Genomic DNA, 17,519 nt, shown 5'->3' on the forward strand with positions numbered 1-17,519 from the left:
TTCTCATTCATAGCATTCTTTTCGATGTCTTACTATGCCGGTATACGAAGGGAGGCGCATCTCGTGCTACTCTGAGAACCGGGGTTACACAAGTAACCTAAAGTTATTCCCACTACTTAGTAGTCCTTATTCTAAGTTTAACTTCTCCTGTTATTTATTTGATATTGATATCGATCTTCTCATCAAGAAACTATATATCTCAAAGTGTCAAACAGGACTATTGTATGCCAAGTACTAAGTGCTGTCTTTTTGGCTATTTAGACATCATTTTAAACATTGAAGAAGAAATAATACTGATGAAGGTTCTTATTAGAAAGTGGGCCGAAATTATCTGAAGAATCGGAATGCACTCGACATGAAGCAATATCATTCCATGTGTTTTTAGATATCATTTTTTCATCAGGTGAATATACATTTGGATAGATTATAAATGTTTGGAGTCAAGAGTATCCAGGTCACAGGCAGTCATTTATAGGTCTGACCTCACTGAACGTCCTGGGTGAGTAGAGGACTTCATTCTTCGGCTGCTGTGATGGTTATTTCTGGTTAGAGCAGGTCTTTTAATACATGGCGACGTCTGACTCCAGTTCTCTCCTCTCAGGTGGAGACCACAGATGGAACACCTGACCTGGGGGTGACGTCATACTGGACTGATGCAGACGGAAACGTGGTGTTTGGCCCAAACACCCCAAAGGAGAAGATGAACACCACAGTCACTGGAACGAAAACCCCAAAGCGGAAGGGTGAGAGCTTAAAATAAATATGGCTGAAACATTACAGGATGGCATCATTTTGTCAATAATTAATGAATGAATGTTCTTTTGCAGAATCTGTAGCTAGGAAACTTCCAATGGAAAAGGTTGGAGACACAGACGAGGAGAAGGTTGCAGTTAAACTCAAAGCTACAGATTCAAAACAAACAATAGATGCAAAGGAAAAAGTTGCTGAAAAGCCTTTGACTTCTGACCAATCAGAAGCCTCCGTGAAGCTTGCAGGCAAAGTGGAGGAGCCCGGACCAGTATCTGAAAAACAGCCAGAAGTCACTGAGCAGTGAAGAAAGTATTTATTATACTCTCATATACATATATATATTACAAGTTTGATGTGGGCTTTTGTGCTTTATTGATGTGTTTCCAGTTATCCTCACTTAGACGTTACATTTTCTCTTATAAAATATTAATAATGATTCCACAATTGTTTAAAAGATTAAGTATCTTTTAGAATATTACTTTTTTATGATGCACTAATAATAACACTCTACAGAACAATGTTTTTATGGATTGTCTGCTTTAGATTTGGATATATGTCTTCTGTTTCTGTTTCTTAATTTTAGCTTGAATAAAGATTCCATTCACACATGTATTAGTTTTAATTATCATCCTTATTAGTATACCGTGCCGGAAGACTTGTAGATATACAATATACAGGCAGTGTGGAGGCTTATGCGAACGTGAGGCCCTCTAGTAGGGAGTAAGAACAAAGCCAACATGGGAAATTCTTGGGGTTAAACAGGGCAGAAATAATTCAAATCAACATGTGCTAAAGAGGTCTAGTGAAGACAATGGTGCAGTGAGGGGAACTTGCATCAGTTATTAAATACAACATTCTGATATTCATTCAAAAAAAATGTTCTTGCCAGAATACTTTGTTATTGATTATTATTGAGATTAGAAAAAAGCAGATAATAGCAATAAATATTGCTAACTGACACAATTGATAAAAATTGCAAAAAAAAAAGCATAGATAAATCAAAAAATTCTAAAAGATCTAACATTATAGTTGCTTAAACTTTACAAGACCTGTGTTATATGCAAAAGTATCCTAACTTGTATGTGGCAAGGTCCCCAATTTAGGAAATTCCTGTGTAAACATCCAGTTATCTGACTCAGCAGACATGTATATGGGGAACTGAAACATTCTACTTCTCCTCCAGAACTATTAGATGGTAGGCTACTTTATTGTTCCTCTGAAGTTATAATAATAATAAGACAGCTGGTTTCACACTGCCCTTTCTTTAGGCTGAGGAGTCCCAATACTATGCAGCACTTCATTCACCTGCATGAATAAATTGTAGCATAGTGAATCTGCATCAACTCTTCAATCAGTTTAAACAGGGTAAATATGTTCTTGTAGATGTATCCTTTTTTTAATTTAACAATTTGGTTGTGTTATTTTTAGATTCTACCTCATCTGCACCAAATGAGGAGTCAAGTTTTATTATTAAATGTAGGCTACTGACATTTTGAATGCATTGCCTTACATGGAAATATAAAGCACATGCTTCATGATATGCAAGCTAAACCCACTTTTAATAAAAGTTGAAGACACCAGTTTGTCTTTGACATTTTAACAGGAAGTGAAACCTTGGAAATACATGAGATTAAATAAACAAAAGTTTATCAGAGGTAACGTAAAAAGGAAATAGAAACCAAGAAACGTATTTTACAGACGTACACTACACTGCCCTTAAGAGCAGAGAACTAGAAGAAACTGTAAACACGATATAGCTTTAGTCCATGGTGTAGTTGTTATTTTATAGGGTGTTAAGAAACACTTACATTTAATTTAATTTTAATACAAAATAATCTCATAATTTACCTCAGTATTTAAACTCATCAAACGTCCTCTTGCGTTGGTGTCACGTGCAGCCTGGGAGTTGAAGGGTCACGTGTTGCGGTCAGCCTCTTCACAGCAGCTGCAGCATCAGAAACTCACCGGCGGCGGAGGAACTGTCTCTGTGAAGGTAGGATGATTTATACAGCTACTCTTTCTCGTTTAACCGAATTTAACAGCTTTAAAAAATAAAACGAGACAGGAAGTGAATAAATGTTGGTTAATGTTGCAGCGCAGTCCTTGAAACCGTCTTAAAGTCATTAAGCAGAATTTATGTAACCCATGAGCCGGTGTAATCCGGAATAAAATGTTATGATAGCGGATAGTAGCGGTAACAACTGACAACCACACTCTTTGTGCCAAGTAAAAAATAAAACGGGCATTTACTACTGTGTAACATGTTGTCTATAGATGTTTTGTTAAATTTACCATCCCTAGCTGTCCCAAAACATAAGCATAATTTTTTTAATAGCTACCTGAAGACTGAACATCTGTCCAGGTGAACAAATGGGACTATATTTTTGGAAATATCATTCACATTATGAGCTTGCTAACTTTTTATCATAGGTTTTACATTCAATGCATGGCTGATGTTATTAAGGAGTTATCATGTGATTGCTTTTAAGACCATTTTCTAAAAAAGTGATAAAGAGATAAGGATCCTGATTTGTATAATAGGCCTTTATATCAGTGCATTGTATTAGCCTATAGACTATCTCAATCGAGAGGTGAAAGTCATTGTAAACTGAGGTTAAGGCTATTTTAACCCGTGCCTTTTCTTCCTTAAAGTGCACATCAAATGGAAGTAATTATAATACTTCACAGCTTTAGTTTCATTATTAACAGTTACAGTGTATGAGTCAAAACAATGTGACACAATTCTGGTCCAAACAGCACTGGCTGACTCAGAGTTACATTGGGACACTTGGGACACAGTGAGCAGGACAAACATGCTCTGACAGGGATATATACATTGGTCCTAATCTTATAAACAGGATTAACACGTCTTAAATTCTTCCCAGAGTGCCCAGAGAGAGATCTGGTTGTGCTGGATTTGTCCTCGTCGAGTACAGGGCATTTTGTATTGAAGCACAAAACAAAGCTTTAGAGGTTTGGTCATTGTTATTCTAATTGTGCTGTATGCATGAAGATGACTTGATTATTGTCTTAGTGAGAAGCTTAGTACATTTGATTCCTGTGAATGAAACTAAGACACAGGATATATATTTTTACCAGTTTTCTGGTACCATCACTTTTGCTTAAAAATATTTCAATATTTGTACTAATGTTTTTTTACTGGTTTATCGTAGTTTTTCCCCCTCTAATAATAAACTGAATTATTTATTTATGTTTTACTTTTTGTTGGACACACAAGCAACTTCATCATATCAAGAAGATCCAATTTTGAACTATTTTAGTCTTTTACATTTTAGAGACCAAGCAATTCATTGATCAATAATGTACACAACTGAATCATGGAAAGTTTGGTAAGTACTTCTAATTTTAGCAAATTGAAACCAGACAGACAAATGGCAGAGTCATATACATCTTCAGGCTTGAAGTGCTTCAGTAGAGGGTTCTACTGTACATGAAGTGCTGTGGGAGTCTAACTAAATGTGTTGTTGTGTGTACACCATGCAGATAGTTTGTAGTCAGCTCACCAGAGAGATCAGTTTTGCAACGTTGCTATCACGGTCGATGACTCTCATCTAGACTCTTCTGCTTTGTCCAATAAATGAGCACTTTCACTGTACAATGTGCTGTGGTTCACTGAGGGGGAAGCCACTGCAGGAACACTACACTCTGACACTACTATCAACTCGGGGCATAACACTCCGGATGCTTGCTGTAACCTTGGTCGGTTATTAAATCATTCAGTTACAGCTCTGAATCATATTTAATTTATGAAAATGTCAATATTGTATAGTTATTTGGTCAAGACTGGATGGATTTCCAGATATGCATGGTCCCCAGAGGATGAAGCCTACTGACTTTGATGATCCCATGAATTTCTCTAGTAGTGTTCAGTTGTATGTAGGAAAAATATCTCAGCAGATAGATTGGAAATTATGCTCAGACATTCATGACCTCCAGAAGATGAACCCTAACTCTGGAGATCCTATGACTTTTCTATTCGAGCCAATGATGGTTTTCAGTGAAATGTATTGGCAACTATTGGATAGATTTGCTTTGAAAATAGTCATGTTCCCCTGAGACAAACATTTAATAATGTTTTCTATTCTTTTAAAAACTCCCACCAGCCTCACCTATTGTGCCAATTAACAAATGTTAGCATGCTTTCACAATTAATTACTATTTAGAACATATTTTGAATGCTATCTGCATGTAAGCATAGCCATTGAGAGCTTTTTTGTGTAACAGCCTTAATCTGGACCCAAATTTCAACCCTACCATTCCATTGGGGACGCCGATAATGGTTAAATAATGTAATGAATATTAACATGGCTAAATAACAAAATATATTTATTTTTTGACCTTACCTCATGCTATAAATGACGTTTTTTCTAAATGTAATTGAATAGCATGGGAATTCTTGATGTAGGCTTATCCATTGAATTAAGTGCATTTCAAATGAAGATGCATTTATTACACTGATCTCAATATTATGGTATTCATCACCATGTTGCCCAACCCAACAGATGTAGCTGTCACCGGATTGTGAAGTGATTATCAGGATAAGACGTAGATGCAGTATATCATAGCTATTTCTGAGCAGAGTGTATTTTTAGCGACTATACCTTAGGAGCATTAGAGTTTAGTTGGTTCAGTTGTGGTCAAGTCCATCTAGCTGGTATGCAGCTCTGATTTAGTAAGTGTAAACTATTTTCCTAAATACTGAAACACACTGCTGCACCGTTGCTGTTAGGCTCACATTGTAAAACATGTTGAAACGAACATAAACACACATAATGACACACTATACATTTTCACTATAAAGCAGGTGCATTCAAAACAGGGGAACACTAAACAGTAAAGTGACATGTTAAAATAGTAATACTAGTCACATGTAAGTTAAAACAGGAAGGAATTGGGATTTGAGTGTGACTGTGTTCCTTGGAGAGACAGAAACACACACTCTCCTGTATCCAGGGCATGATTAAGTCTCCTTCAGCTCAGGACTCTTCTGAGGAAAATGGGACAGAGCCGCTGTGTTTAGAGACCAGCATTTCCTTTGCAGACGTCTCTGATCAACAGGAGACCTACTACTGGGACACGTGACCTAGTAAGACGCAACAAGAAAGTAGCGAGTGGTTTCTTTCTGATACTAATTTCATTATGAATGATAATGGGTGTTTTTGCTGACAGGTGGACACCATGAACTACGTGGGGCAGCTGGCGGGTCAGGTGCTGGTCACAGTGAAGGAGCTGTATAAGGGGATCAATCAGGCCACACTGTCGGGCTGCATCGACGTGGTGGTGGTCCGACAGCCCGATGGGACCTTCCAGTGCTCCCCTTTCCACGTTCGCTTCGGAAAACTGGGGGTCTTGCGCTCCAGGGAGAAAGTAGTGAGTGCTCCAATTTTGATGTCACAACAGTGAGGTCATTTCTAAAAATGTGGCCAAACATCCACTTGGATTAAACAATAAGCTGTTACGACACCGTTTGTTAATGCAAAATCTCATCAAGCATTGAGGCCATTTTTTTCAAGTTTACCACAAATATTTTCAGCCACAACTGGAGAATACTTACTCATCCTTTGACACATCCAGCAACATGTTGTATATGTTCATTCCACTCTGCTTCTCACAACAAGAGATGTTCCTCACTCTCTATTCTCAGACTCTGTGTGAGCTAAGGGCTACGGTGGGATAGACAGACTCAAGCTCAATTTAGCCTCTTATTCCCAGCACCTAGAGAATCATCCCATTCGAGATAAGCGTCTTACAGAGGGGTCTTTTCTTGCTGCAGGACACTGAGTGCAGGAAGTACACTTTTGTTGACGGAGAAAAAAAGGAGGTTAGGGATTAGCTTCATGAAATGTCCGCATTTTTGCTTTTCTGTATGTTTTTCTGTTCAACTCAGCCAGGCCAAGTCTGAGTTACACTCTGTCTGTCCAATACATGGATTACAACTTGTGGCATGTGCTGTCAACAGCCTTCTTACAAGCTGTTGTTTTCTCTCTCTGGCTTAGCTCTAATTCTTCCTTGTGGCACAGTTTGTTTTTATATGCATAAGCTGTGTTTCCCATGCATTTGGAGCTGTGAACAAACCTTCTCTGCTGAGGCCAGATGAGGACAACGTGGTGAACTACACACTGACTTACAGAAATGTGTCTGATTCTGCAGATTGATATACAAATCAATGGGGAACCTGTAGAGCTGCACATGAAGCTGGGAGACAACGGAGAGGCCTTTTTTGTCCGAGAAACAGAGCAGCACAACGTGAGTTCTGAACAGATTATGATACGAAAAAAAATGATTAAACCTGCTAAAGTAAATCCTTCCTTCATGTTAGCATTAGCTCAAAGCATTGTTGCGGCTAAGAACACACTCATTTTCTTTGTTAGGAGATAGTTCCAGCTCACCTGGTGACCTCCCCCATCCCCTCAGAAGAGGATCTGTTGAGGAGCAGAGAGCCCAGATGTGGGCTCACAGCGCTGGAGAACATTCCGCCTCTGAGTCCAGAAGACTCCACCTCTGGAAACCTCCAACCCTGCACCAACACAACCGGGAAGAAGAAGAGGAAACGCAGGAGGAAGCACAAAGCGGAGCCACGTAAGGAGGAGCAAAGCCCACCTGCAGGAGGGGAGCCGGAGCTGTGTGAGCTCAGTTCAGACGAGGAGCACACACACAACGGGTGGTAAGCAGACAGTTTAATATCACTTCTATGTGATGTGAACCTTCGTTAACGTCACTGTTTACTAACGTCCTGTCTACAGGCCATCTTCCCTCTCCGTGATGAAGGAGAACATGGACCACAGGCAGCCTTCCCCCCTCACCGCCCTCGAATGGGACAGCTACCCCTTCTCTGACGCCGAGTGGTCCCCTCGCACTACGTACGCACCCCCCAACTCTTCCCATATTTACATTGTTCATACAAGCATAAAGACACAATCCACTTTATCATAACATGCAGAGTGGAAACACATCCCTCCCACGATGCCATTACAGCTGACTCAGTGGAAATGTTGTTTGCTTACAGTAGGGAGATGTCGGAGCCCGTATCGCACAAGAGTGACTCGGAGCTGATGCTGAAGCCGGAAGAGAGCATTCTCAGGGCCGAGTCCCACATGCAGTGGACATGGGGAGAGTTCCCAGAATCCACCAGGGTAAGGCTAAGACCTAGGTTGCTGTTGTTTTATGCTTTATGAACGAGGACAACAGAGAAACATCTTTTAAAAGTTGAACAAACTCCACACAGCTCAGTGAAATGTTGACTTTATTTGATAATTTCAGTAAAAACTAACGTTCATATTTCTCTTTTTGATTATAATACTGATGAACGTTCAAAACAAAGCACTTTGGCAACTTACCACATACGTTTTAAAATGCTTAATAAGCACCGTAACTTCCATGATATCCTTTCTCCGTCATAATCGGTTGTTTCCGTGAACNGTCGGGGAGAGCATTCCACAAACTGGGAGCAGCCGAGCAGAAGGCCCGGTCTCCCATGGTACGGAGCTTAGTCCTGGGGGGTTTGAGGAGGTTGGAGCTGCTGGAGCGGTTGGTCCGCAAGGAGGTATGGGGGGTGAGGAGTTCCTTGAGGTAGGGAGAAGCAGTTCCATGGACACACTGGTGGGTGAGGACGGAGAACTTGAATTCGATCCTCAGTTCCATGCGTAGCGAGTGTAGTGCTTTAAGGATGGGGGTGATGTGTTCATATTTGCGCACCCTCATCAGGATCCTAGCAGCGCTGTTCTGAATGTATTGGANTTGTTTCCGTGAACGGCCGACTGTTGTGTGACGCAAATGCTGCGGCTGCAAGGCATTGTGGGGCAGCATTTTCTCCTCTCCTTTCGGTAAGGGAGGTCCAGTGGTTCCTAAGCTAAAGGAGGTTATAAAGGAAGTTTGAAACCTCCTTTCCTTTCATTTGGAGAATTGGAACGGCACTTATCATGGCTGCCACTGAGGGACTTCCGGGTCATTTCACTCCGTTAGGAAGGTTCCTAAACTAAATGGACTAGTGGACTGCAGCCCTAGCCTAGCAGGACTAAACTTTGGGAGACAATAATAATACATCATGTCTTCATTTACACATATTTGGCTAATCAGGAAAGATCTTTGGAAATGCATTTGTGTATATTTAAGCTTTATCTTGTGCTTTTTTTTCTAGGTCAACAAAAAGGACAAATCAGAGCCAAGGATGCTGACCATCACTCCCTCTGAGAACACACACTTCAGGGTTATCTTGAGCACTGAAGCCATGGAGGAAAGGGAAGAAGAGAGAACAACAGATCCCATTTGCAGTATAGTGAAGCCAGAGCCCCGCACCATCAAACCTGATCAGTGCAGCTGCTCCGCTCAGCGCCACGAAGCTCTGTCGGGAAACACAAACATGACCAGCCACAAAACAGACCTTTCAGATGTAATGTCCAGCAGTTTGACCTCGGGGCCGTGTCCCCCCAAATCTGACCTCAGCCCAAAGGCAGCCCACGCAATAAGGTGGAAGTCTTCGCCGCCGAGCCGCCGGGGCAGCGGGGGGGGCAACGTGGCTGCAGACTCAGCAGCTGCTTGTCCCGATTCAAGATCTAAACCCAGCGACTCCCCGGCCAAGAGGAGAGGTAACACACTTTTATAACTCTAATCTAAGGCAATTACAGAATATTTTTATTCTGCAGCAAGGACGTCTCAAGGGTATTTCAAATAGGTCTTTAGTATTCTTATTAGACATTTAAACATATATATATATATATATTTGTATTATGTGTCTTAAATGCTGTGCGAAAATCTTGAGATCTCCAGACAACATGAAGGTTCTCTACATGCACTTGAGTGGATGTTGACAGGAAGGAAGTGGTTTGTAGTTGCGTAGAGTTTACCTTCACACGTACAAGTTAAAGAAAAGGAAGTGAAAGGGAAAACTCATCTGAAATGTCTCGTCTTTGCTTTTCTAAAAAAAGGCGTGAGCAAGAGGAGCCAACACCAGGGCCCTGAAGATATTTACCTGGACGACCTGACTGCACTTGAACCTGATGTTGTTGCCCGTTACTTCCCCAAAAGGTACACAGAAGCATCAAATGGAAGCAGCTATTTATCCCACTCAGAGCTTCTTACTGTGTGAAATCAATTGGACCATGTGTGTCTTTGCAGTGACTCTGAGCAGGTTCCTAAGCTCTGGGTGGAGAGGGGCCGGCGCTCTGGGTCCCAGTCCCCCCAGTCTGTGGGCAGCGGCGCGGCAGACAGCGGCACCGAGTGTCTGTCCGACTCCGCTGCCGACCTGCCCGACGTCACGCTGTCGCTGTGTGGAGGCGTCGCAGAGAACTCTGAGATCCCTAATGGTACCTTGTCGTCAGTAATAGCAGTAATTATCAAATCCAAACTGATAAAACATGTTAACTTCTACATCTTGGTTAGAATCCCAGTGGGAACAGTCGGTTTCAGTCAGAAGCAGCAGCTGATTGAACTATATACCAGAAAGTTAAAGGCTATTTTTGTCATTTGAAAATTGAAGAAATAAACATTTATTGACTGCTAGCCTTGAAATACTTCCCTGGAATTGCATAGATGTACATGTGACGTGCATACACTTCATTCTTTTACCTGTATTTAGACATTTCTTTTCTCAAATCCTTATTTACCACATTAGTTTGTGTTGCTCGTTAGGAGAACACCACTAAATCCTATTGCTTGATTTTGTGACAAATGAACCGTTAAAACATTTGAAAGTGTTAGATGAGTATGGTGCCCTACATATTTTGGGTGCATGCATATCGAAATATGAACTATCATTTATAAAGAGCCTTATATGTTCCATTTATCGCAGAGAAATTCATGGAGCACATCATCACCTATAATGAGTTTGCAGAGGATCCAGCGATAATTGACAATCCCAATTTGGTGGTTAAAATTGGAAACAGGTGAGTTGTTAAGGTTCATTTAAGAACTCATGAATACCTAATAACATGTGCTCATCCCAGTTAATTAAACCCTTTGTTCCTCAGGTACTACAACTGGACCCTGGCAGCACCGTTGATACTCAGTATGCTGGCTTTTCAGAAGAGCTTGCCAAAGGTATCCTGTTTTCTACACTGTGTTTCAGTTTCCTCTCACTGTGAATAGTATCTGCACATAAGACATTTCTTTACACATGAACTGTTTCTCTGAATGGCAGGCTACAGAGGAGGCCTGGGTGAAGGAGAAAATGCCCAAAAAGTCTGGACGGTGGTGGTTCTGGAGAAAGAGCAGCGTGAAGGTCAGGGGGAATCCCTCACTGTTTTGTAACTTGTAAATGTCAAATGAGGAACAAATGTAAAAAAATGGCTAATAATAATAATGTGTCGTCTTTCTTCAGTCATCATCAGAGACCAAGCTAGAGACACAAGAGTCTCTACCGGGAGAGACTGCCCCTCTCCAGGCCCCAGAACCACAGTGAGTCAGCATCAAGCAGTACAGTCACACACCAACACAGCACTGTTGGGTAAACATGTCCCACAAAGGCAGGATTAGCCTGTTAGTCATTTTCTGACTCATAAACAAGCATTCAGGAGGAAGAACTGAAATGCCGTTTTGAATTAGGCAGCTGTAATTCACATTGTTATGTTGTTTTGTGGATGATGTGTACACAAACATTCTGCATATTCAGTGGACTACAAAGCAGAGATACAGGCATTAGAGGTCTACTGCCCTCTGGTGACTGGAAATGGTACTGCAGGGATTTCTTGTTAACCACACAGAATCATAAAAGTGGCTTTTTGTCCATGAAAGTGTGTTTGCGTCTGCAGGCAGAAAGCAGCAGAGAGGTCCAGCGACGATGAGACGGAAGAGCTGAGCGCTTTGACAACCGCTCCGACACCTACTGAGCATGTGCAGACAGAAGGCCCGACCGCGGCGCCTTGTCACTCCTACAAGAAGTCCCTCCGCCTGTCCTCTGACCAGATAGTAAGACCACTGATACTGGTAGTGAGGCTGCGTTTAGACAAAGACAGAAACCGTGTCATCAGTCTGCTATTTATCTGAGTGTGTATATTAAAGCTCAGTGAACAAAAGAGGGAAGAGGACATCTTTTATATCGCTGGTGTACAAAACAGTAGTAAACCCCAATTCTTCCAGGTGTATAATCTTCCTTTATGTGGTTTTCTATTTCCCGCAGGCCAGCCTGAAGCTAAGGGAAGGCCCTAATGATGTCACCTTCAGCATAACCACTCAGTACCAGGGGACATGTCGCTGCGAGGGCACCATCTACCTGTGGAACTGGGACGACAAGGTCATCATCTCTGACATCGACGGCACCATCACCAAGTACGAGAACGTCCAAATATCCACCTCTTCGTTATTTGATAGTGTTTATTCTCAGGCTTATTCCTTCTCATTCGCAATATTCAAAAGAGAGTTCTGACTGGTGTATTTACTCCACTGCTCCTCTTCTCCCCTCAGATCAGACGTGTTTGGTCACATTCTGCCTCAGCTCGGGAAAGACTGGACTCATCAAGGCATCGCTAAGCTCTACAACTCCGTGCACGAGTAAGATACACCCGGATTAATACTTACTGTTCAAATATGTCAATAAGTAGACGGGCTAATAAATATCCTCCTGCTGCAGGAACGGCTACAAGTTCCTGTACTGTTCGGCCCGAGCGATCGGCATGGCTGACATGACGAGAGGGTATCTGCACAGGGTGAACGACAGAGGGACCCTCCTGCCTCAGGGGCCCCTCATGCTCTCCCCCAGCAGCCTCTTCTCTGCCTTCCACAGGTGAGAGACCCTTTACCTCAGCGTTTATTCACAGACCGAGAAATTCATTTGAGCAGCTAAAGAGTGAATTTAGATGGAATTTAATGTATTTACACCGTTTTTATGTTCATTTTGATTTTTCTGTGTTTCTGTAACGTCAGCAGTGACATTTCAGAGGTTAAAGTGCGTCATCTTTATTTATTTTGTATTCTTTCGATAGAGAGGTTATAGAAAAAAAGCCGGAAAAGTTCAAGATCCAATGCCTCACAGACATCAAGAACCTGTTCCTCCCAAACACACATCCCTTCTACGCAGCCTTTGGAAACAGAGAAAGTGTAAGTGTGACATGTTTGTTGTATCATCTTCACTTCTTCAGGTATTTTACGTTCAGTTCGACTTATTGTCTCTTTCTCCTGTATTGAAGGACGTGTTTGCCTACAAGCAAGTGGGCGTGCCCGTGTGTCGGATATTCACAGTGAATCCCAAAGGAGAGCTAATCCTGGAGCAAGCGAAAGGCAATAAAACATCGTGAGTAGTACGGAGGCATCGATGGACTTTGTTTGTGTCTCTCAGCAGATTCCCTCAGGCAAAAAGCTCACTGTTCCCATCGCTGCTTTCCATTTCCCAGATACAGCCGTCTGAGCGAGCTGGTGGAGCACGTGTTCCCTCTACGCAGCTCCCAGCACAGCGCCACCTTCAGCTGCCCCGAGTTCAGCTCCTTCTGCTTCTGGAGGCAGCCCGTCGCCGAGGTGTGTTTAGAGGAGCTGCTTTGACTCAATCTGGGGTTCATATTTGAAATGAAGGAGGAATGGCTTCTAATATAAGAAGATTCTGGAATAGCTTGATATTGTCTTAGACACATTCCACTTTAAGTGAAAGAGTTTGGCGATAGGACCATGACGTCCATGTTTAAGACATCCAGCATCTAAATGAAGAGGTGTGTTTGAGGCTTTTGGCGTATACAAAAGCCAAAAGTCTCGCCATTCTAATCGTTTTTTTGTTAGTATAGGTAGATATTACCTAAGCACTGGTTTTGGCAGTGGAGGTGTTTAAACTGGCCACTGTTCAGTATGAAACAAATACTGATTGTATTTCTCTCTTTCCATGACTTGAGGGCGATCATAAAACATCCACGGTTATATTCATAGCAGCTATATTTGCATCCCTTTTAAGGCCTTACTCACTCTTTAGTGGCCTTATATCTCTGCTTACTAACTTTGCACAACGCTTCAAAGAAAACTGTGAAATGATTTAGTTAATAATTGCATTGCTGTAATTGAAAAAAGGAAGTCTTTATGCACTGTAGACGTTGATATATTGGTATGAAGTATATTTGCAAAGCCCAGATTGAATTAGATCATTATTAACTAATCTGTGATGTCGCCATGGTAAAACTGCAGAATATTAATGTTCTGCCTCTTCTTGTTTTGATCCTTTTCACGCTCAGTAACAGCTGAAAGGTGACGTTTTCTTTCTATGAAAGTGAAGAACTCTGTGTGAAGAGAACACACACTATACTGTATATCTGATTTTGTGGAGACGTAGCTCACGTTTCAGGGTAGAAACCTCTGCTTATGTGTTTTCTGTAGATCATGTAACAATGAGAGCACGAAGAATGTTTTAAATGACTGTTTTGAAGAAAAACAAGTGGACAAATACATTCAACAGTTTGCTTTGACAGTTATTTAAAGTAGTGTATATTGTGAATGCTGTATTAAATGTTAAATCAAATGACAGTGCCCTAATAAAAGCACAAGCTATATTTGAAGAAAAAAGCCTTTTTGCACATTTTTGACAATCTTAGCCGGTTTAGGATGTTATAGGTTATATCTAACAACAAACACTTTAATAGATTTCCTAAGTAAGTATGAACAAATCTGATCAACGGGAATTTCATTTTTACATGTTTTTAAATATTAAGAAACAAACTGCGGTGGACGGCAATACAATGTGTTAGAAACAAATATAACAAAAAAATGCAGTGTAAATGCTCTATATATTATTACTTAGGATAGAAATAATCTCATTTATTCAGACTATTTTTAACCTCTTTTAGAGTGTCTTTCCCTCCCTGATAATAGAAAATCACCATTAGCCTTAATATGTCCATGATATGATGAGGTGTCTTTAAAGAAGGCATGGCTACCGTTTGGAGGGGCTGCTGGGGTAAAGGAGCGTGGCGCTGAAAGATGACAGGATCTCAGAGGAGGCGGAGATGGCGAGTTTTCCCGCCGTCATGACGACTCCCGCTCGGTCTCCTCTCCTCAGCGGCAGCACCAGGCTCAGGGAGGTGGAGCTGCTGCAGGGACACTGGTCATGTGACAGAGGTGAAGCCGCTCCGGACAGGAAGCCGGTGGAGTCTAACTTCTGGACGCTGCGGTTGGACACGGAGAGGAACGCCTCCACCCTCTCCCCTCGCTGCGCCGCCAGCACGGCCGTCACCAGGTAGCGGCCGTCAGTGGGCGCTGTGAAGACTCCTGAGAACAACACACGATGATTTTTATGTCCACCACTTCAGATACAAATATTTTACCAACTGTTTGATGGATTCCCATGAAAAATGTAGTCCAAACATTATTCTATTAATTGCCAAACTAATGAACCAATAATCAGACATTTTAAATTATAAACTTGTGTGAAATGTAGCTTTATGTGTCTTTGTTTGGGTTGTGAGAGTGCAATCACTGTTACCTGTGTGAGCGTCATAGTGTCCGCCATCATTGAGCAGCACCTTGTCGAATCTAATGATCCCCTTCTCTCCCTGGAAGGGCTGCAGAGTCAGCCCGGCGGAGAACGACACCCTCTCATCTGAACACAGGAAGAAACATGAACTAACAGCCGTTACCCTCACAGCGGGTGTAACCTGAATATTTAAATCAATTCTGACCTGAAGCAGAGGCAGGTTTCTGGCGTGGCATGTTAACATCTGTGGAGAAAGAGAAAAAAGGTCATCCACTCGAAATTGTTGAGTTATTATGCAGCACAGAAAAAGGTCTAACAGGTATTTACCTAAGATGAGTGGCTTTCTTGTCCTAATGGGGTCAGGGGGTGCTGTGAAATAAAACACAAAGATGAGACACGTGGGATAATCCTTGGAAACATGCAGAGAATTAGTGTGAGTGTCTGACCTGGAGCGCCAGCGAAGCCCAGGAAAGGCATCATGCTGCCGTCCGTTCCCTTGGGCAGCTTGGACGAGGTCATCTTCCCGGGAGGTCCCGCCTCCCCGGTCTCCATCACAGGGGGCTGTGGGGGGGAGGCCTCAGGGGGCTCCAGCGGCCCTGTGAGGCTCTTACCTGCACCCTGGGGAAGTCCTGGGTCCTCCACTGAAACATGAATACCTGAAAGAGACAGATGCAGAGATTGATGAGGCTGCAGGCCAGAGAGACGCAGGCCAAAGGTGGAGGCCATTCACATGATGATGAGCCAGAGAGGCAAATGGCGAAGAAAAAAAAAGTTTGCTGTTTTAAGCGTGCTGACCTGAGATATAAAAGTGTCAGTCTTATTTCGTGCTGACTAATGGTAGGTGCAGGTTTCTGATTTAATGAGGGTTTTTTTTTAGGTCATATTAAACATTCATTTGTGCCAAGGAGGTCAAAAAGGGTTGAGAATAAATGTCCACCTTTAACACAACCCTACTTTTTTTTTTTTTAAATAACGGCATTTACTTGAGGACTTCTCTTATTTATTTTGGGTGGCACTGTCAATATTCTCATAGCAGTGCAATTTCCAGAATTGTAGCCATTAACACATATTGTCAGAATAATTGTTGGGGGAAGTATTCAGAACCTTTACCGAAATAAAAGTACTCACACCACACAGTAGAAGTGAAGTAGTAGAAGTGTACTTAAGTAAAAGGAGTAAAATACTCACCCGGCCCGGACACGGAAAGGATTGACAGATTGATAGCTCTTTCTCGTTAGTCGGTCGTCAGTAAAATATACTTAAAGTATTACATTTGAAAGAACTCAATGTAGAAAACAAAAGAAAGAAAAAACTCAGTTATTCTAATACCTTTTAGAAATTAACCAAATTTATAATACTAATTTTTAGACGAGTGTCTAATCATTTTGTTGTTAATGTAAAAACTGGTCGACAATTAAATTAATAATAAAACATATTTTTTTAAACGCTTGTGTATTTTATGCATACATCTTAAATATTACAGGAACAAGTAACTCGAGCTGTAAGAGTAATGTAATAGAGTAGAAATACAATATTGCCCTTTGAATTATAGTTAAGCACAAAGTATATACAGTAAAGTGGCCGACAAGTACCTTACATTTGCACTTTAAAACAATACTTGAGTAAATGTTCTCAGTTACAGGCCACCACTGGTCAGAGCCTCGTACAAAAACGTGATTACATTCTCTTTTGTATTTTCATGTTTCTTTATTGTTATGGTCTGGCTGCCAGTGACACTCATTAACAGCCACTCAGAGGGGGATTATCTAAACCTGTTATTACGGACTCAAACAGAGATAATGAAAGACCCCTGCCCATCTCCCATCATATGGTGACCACCTCCTCACCTCATGCAGCGCTGCATTCCTGAGAGCAGCAGCTGAGACCCTGCAGTTTATCAACACATCACAACACTGGCTGGGGGGCACACACTCTGGGCCACCACCAGACAACAGACACCACACCCCCACCCTCCAATAAAAGGCATACCAAGACACGGCCACATGTTCAATCACCAGACAGCCTGCCCCCTCGGCCCGGGGAGAAGAAGGGTCATTTAGAATGGAAGCCTGTATAACACAGCATGTGGAGAGGGACCGGTGTGTGTGTGTGTGTGTGTGTGTGGGGGTAAGTCTGCGTGTCCGCACATGTGCATGGTTTGATGGTCGTGGAGTCTTTTAATGTCAGGATTCAAAACTGATTTCAGAGCAGGAGGATAAAAGAGGCACACAGGATGTATGTCCGTACGCCAGAGTGTTTGTCATGATGAAAGAGGTGGACTATAAACACAAGCAGCTGGCCCTTCTGAAAAGACGCACGCTCCCAGCAAAGCGGCATGGGAAAACCTCGCTCTGTTAGTCACTTAAAACCC

At 42.0% G+C, this 17,519-nt stretch overlaps 2 protein-coding genes across 3 annotated transcripts in view; one reads left to right on the forward strand and one right to left on the reverse strand.

Annotated features, from left to right (window-relative positions):
- The first annotated feature begins 2,669 nt into the window (after window positions 1-2,669).
- LOC104949659 (phosphatidate phosphatase LPIN2) lies at window positions 2,670-13,830 on the forward strand. The gene is made up of 20 exons (XM_010776049.1): window positions 2,670-2,743; window positions 5,941-6,141; window positions 6,922-7,017; window positions 7,143-7,435; window positions 7,515-7,631; window positions 7,778-7,904; window positions 8,909-9,356; window positions 9,696-9,795; window positions 9,886-10,073; window positions 10,559-10,652; window positions 10,737-10,806; window positions 10,907-10,987; window positions 11,087-11,163; window positions 11,517-11,673; window positions 11,885-12,033; window positions 12,169-12,255; window positions 12,335-12,487; window positions 12,687-12,801; window positions 12,891-12,994; window positions 13,095-13,830. The coding sequence occupies exons 2-20, from the start codon at window positions 5,950-5,952 to the stop codon at window positions 13,237-13,239; spliced, it is 2,793 nt and encodes a 930-aa protein (XP_010774351.1). The 5' UTR covers window positions 2,670-2,743; window positions 5,941-5,949; the 3' UTR covers window positions 13,240-13,830.
- A 100-nt stretch (window positions 13,831-13,930) lies between these two features.
- Window positions 13,931-17,519, reverse strand: part of emilin2b (elastin microfibril interfacer 2b) — a 9,925-nt gene continuing 6,336 nt past the window's right edge. For both annotated transcript variants that reach the window (XM_010776051.1, XM_010776050.1), the window contains exons 5-9: window positions 15,595-15,804; window positions 15,476-15,517; window positions 15,354-15,392; window positions 15,158-15,274; window positions 13,931-14,943 (exon numbers count right to left, since the gene is read on the reverse strand). In XM_010776051.1, coding sequence (XP_010774353.1) covers window positions 14,609-14,943; window positions 15,158-15,274; window positions 15,354-15,392; window positions 15,476-15,517; window positions 15,595-15,804 — 743 coding nt within the window. In that variant the 3' untranslated portion in view covers window positions 13,931-14,608. The remainder of the gene's footprint in view (window positions 14,944-15,157; window positions 15,275-15,353; window positions 15,393-15,475; window positions 15,518-15,594; window positions 15,805-17,519) is intronic.

This window comes from Notothenia coriiceps, unplaced genomic scaffold, assembly GCF_000735185.1.
Source record: "Notothenia coriiceps isolate Sejong01 unplaced genomic scaffold, NC01 NC01_scaffold00016677, whole genome shotgun sequence".
NCBI classification, from domain to species: domain Eukaryota; kingdom Metazoa; phylum Chordata; class Actinopteri; order Perciformes; family Nototheniidae; genus Notothenia; species Notothenia coriiceps.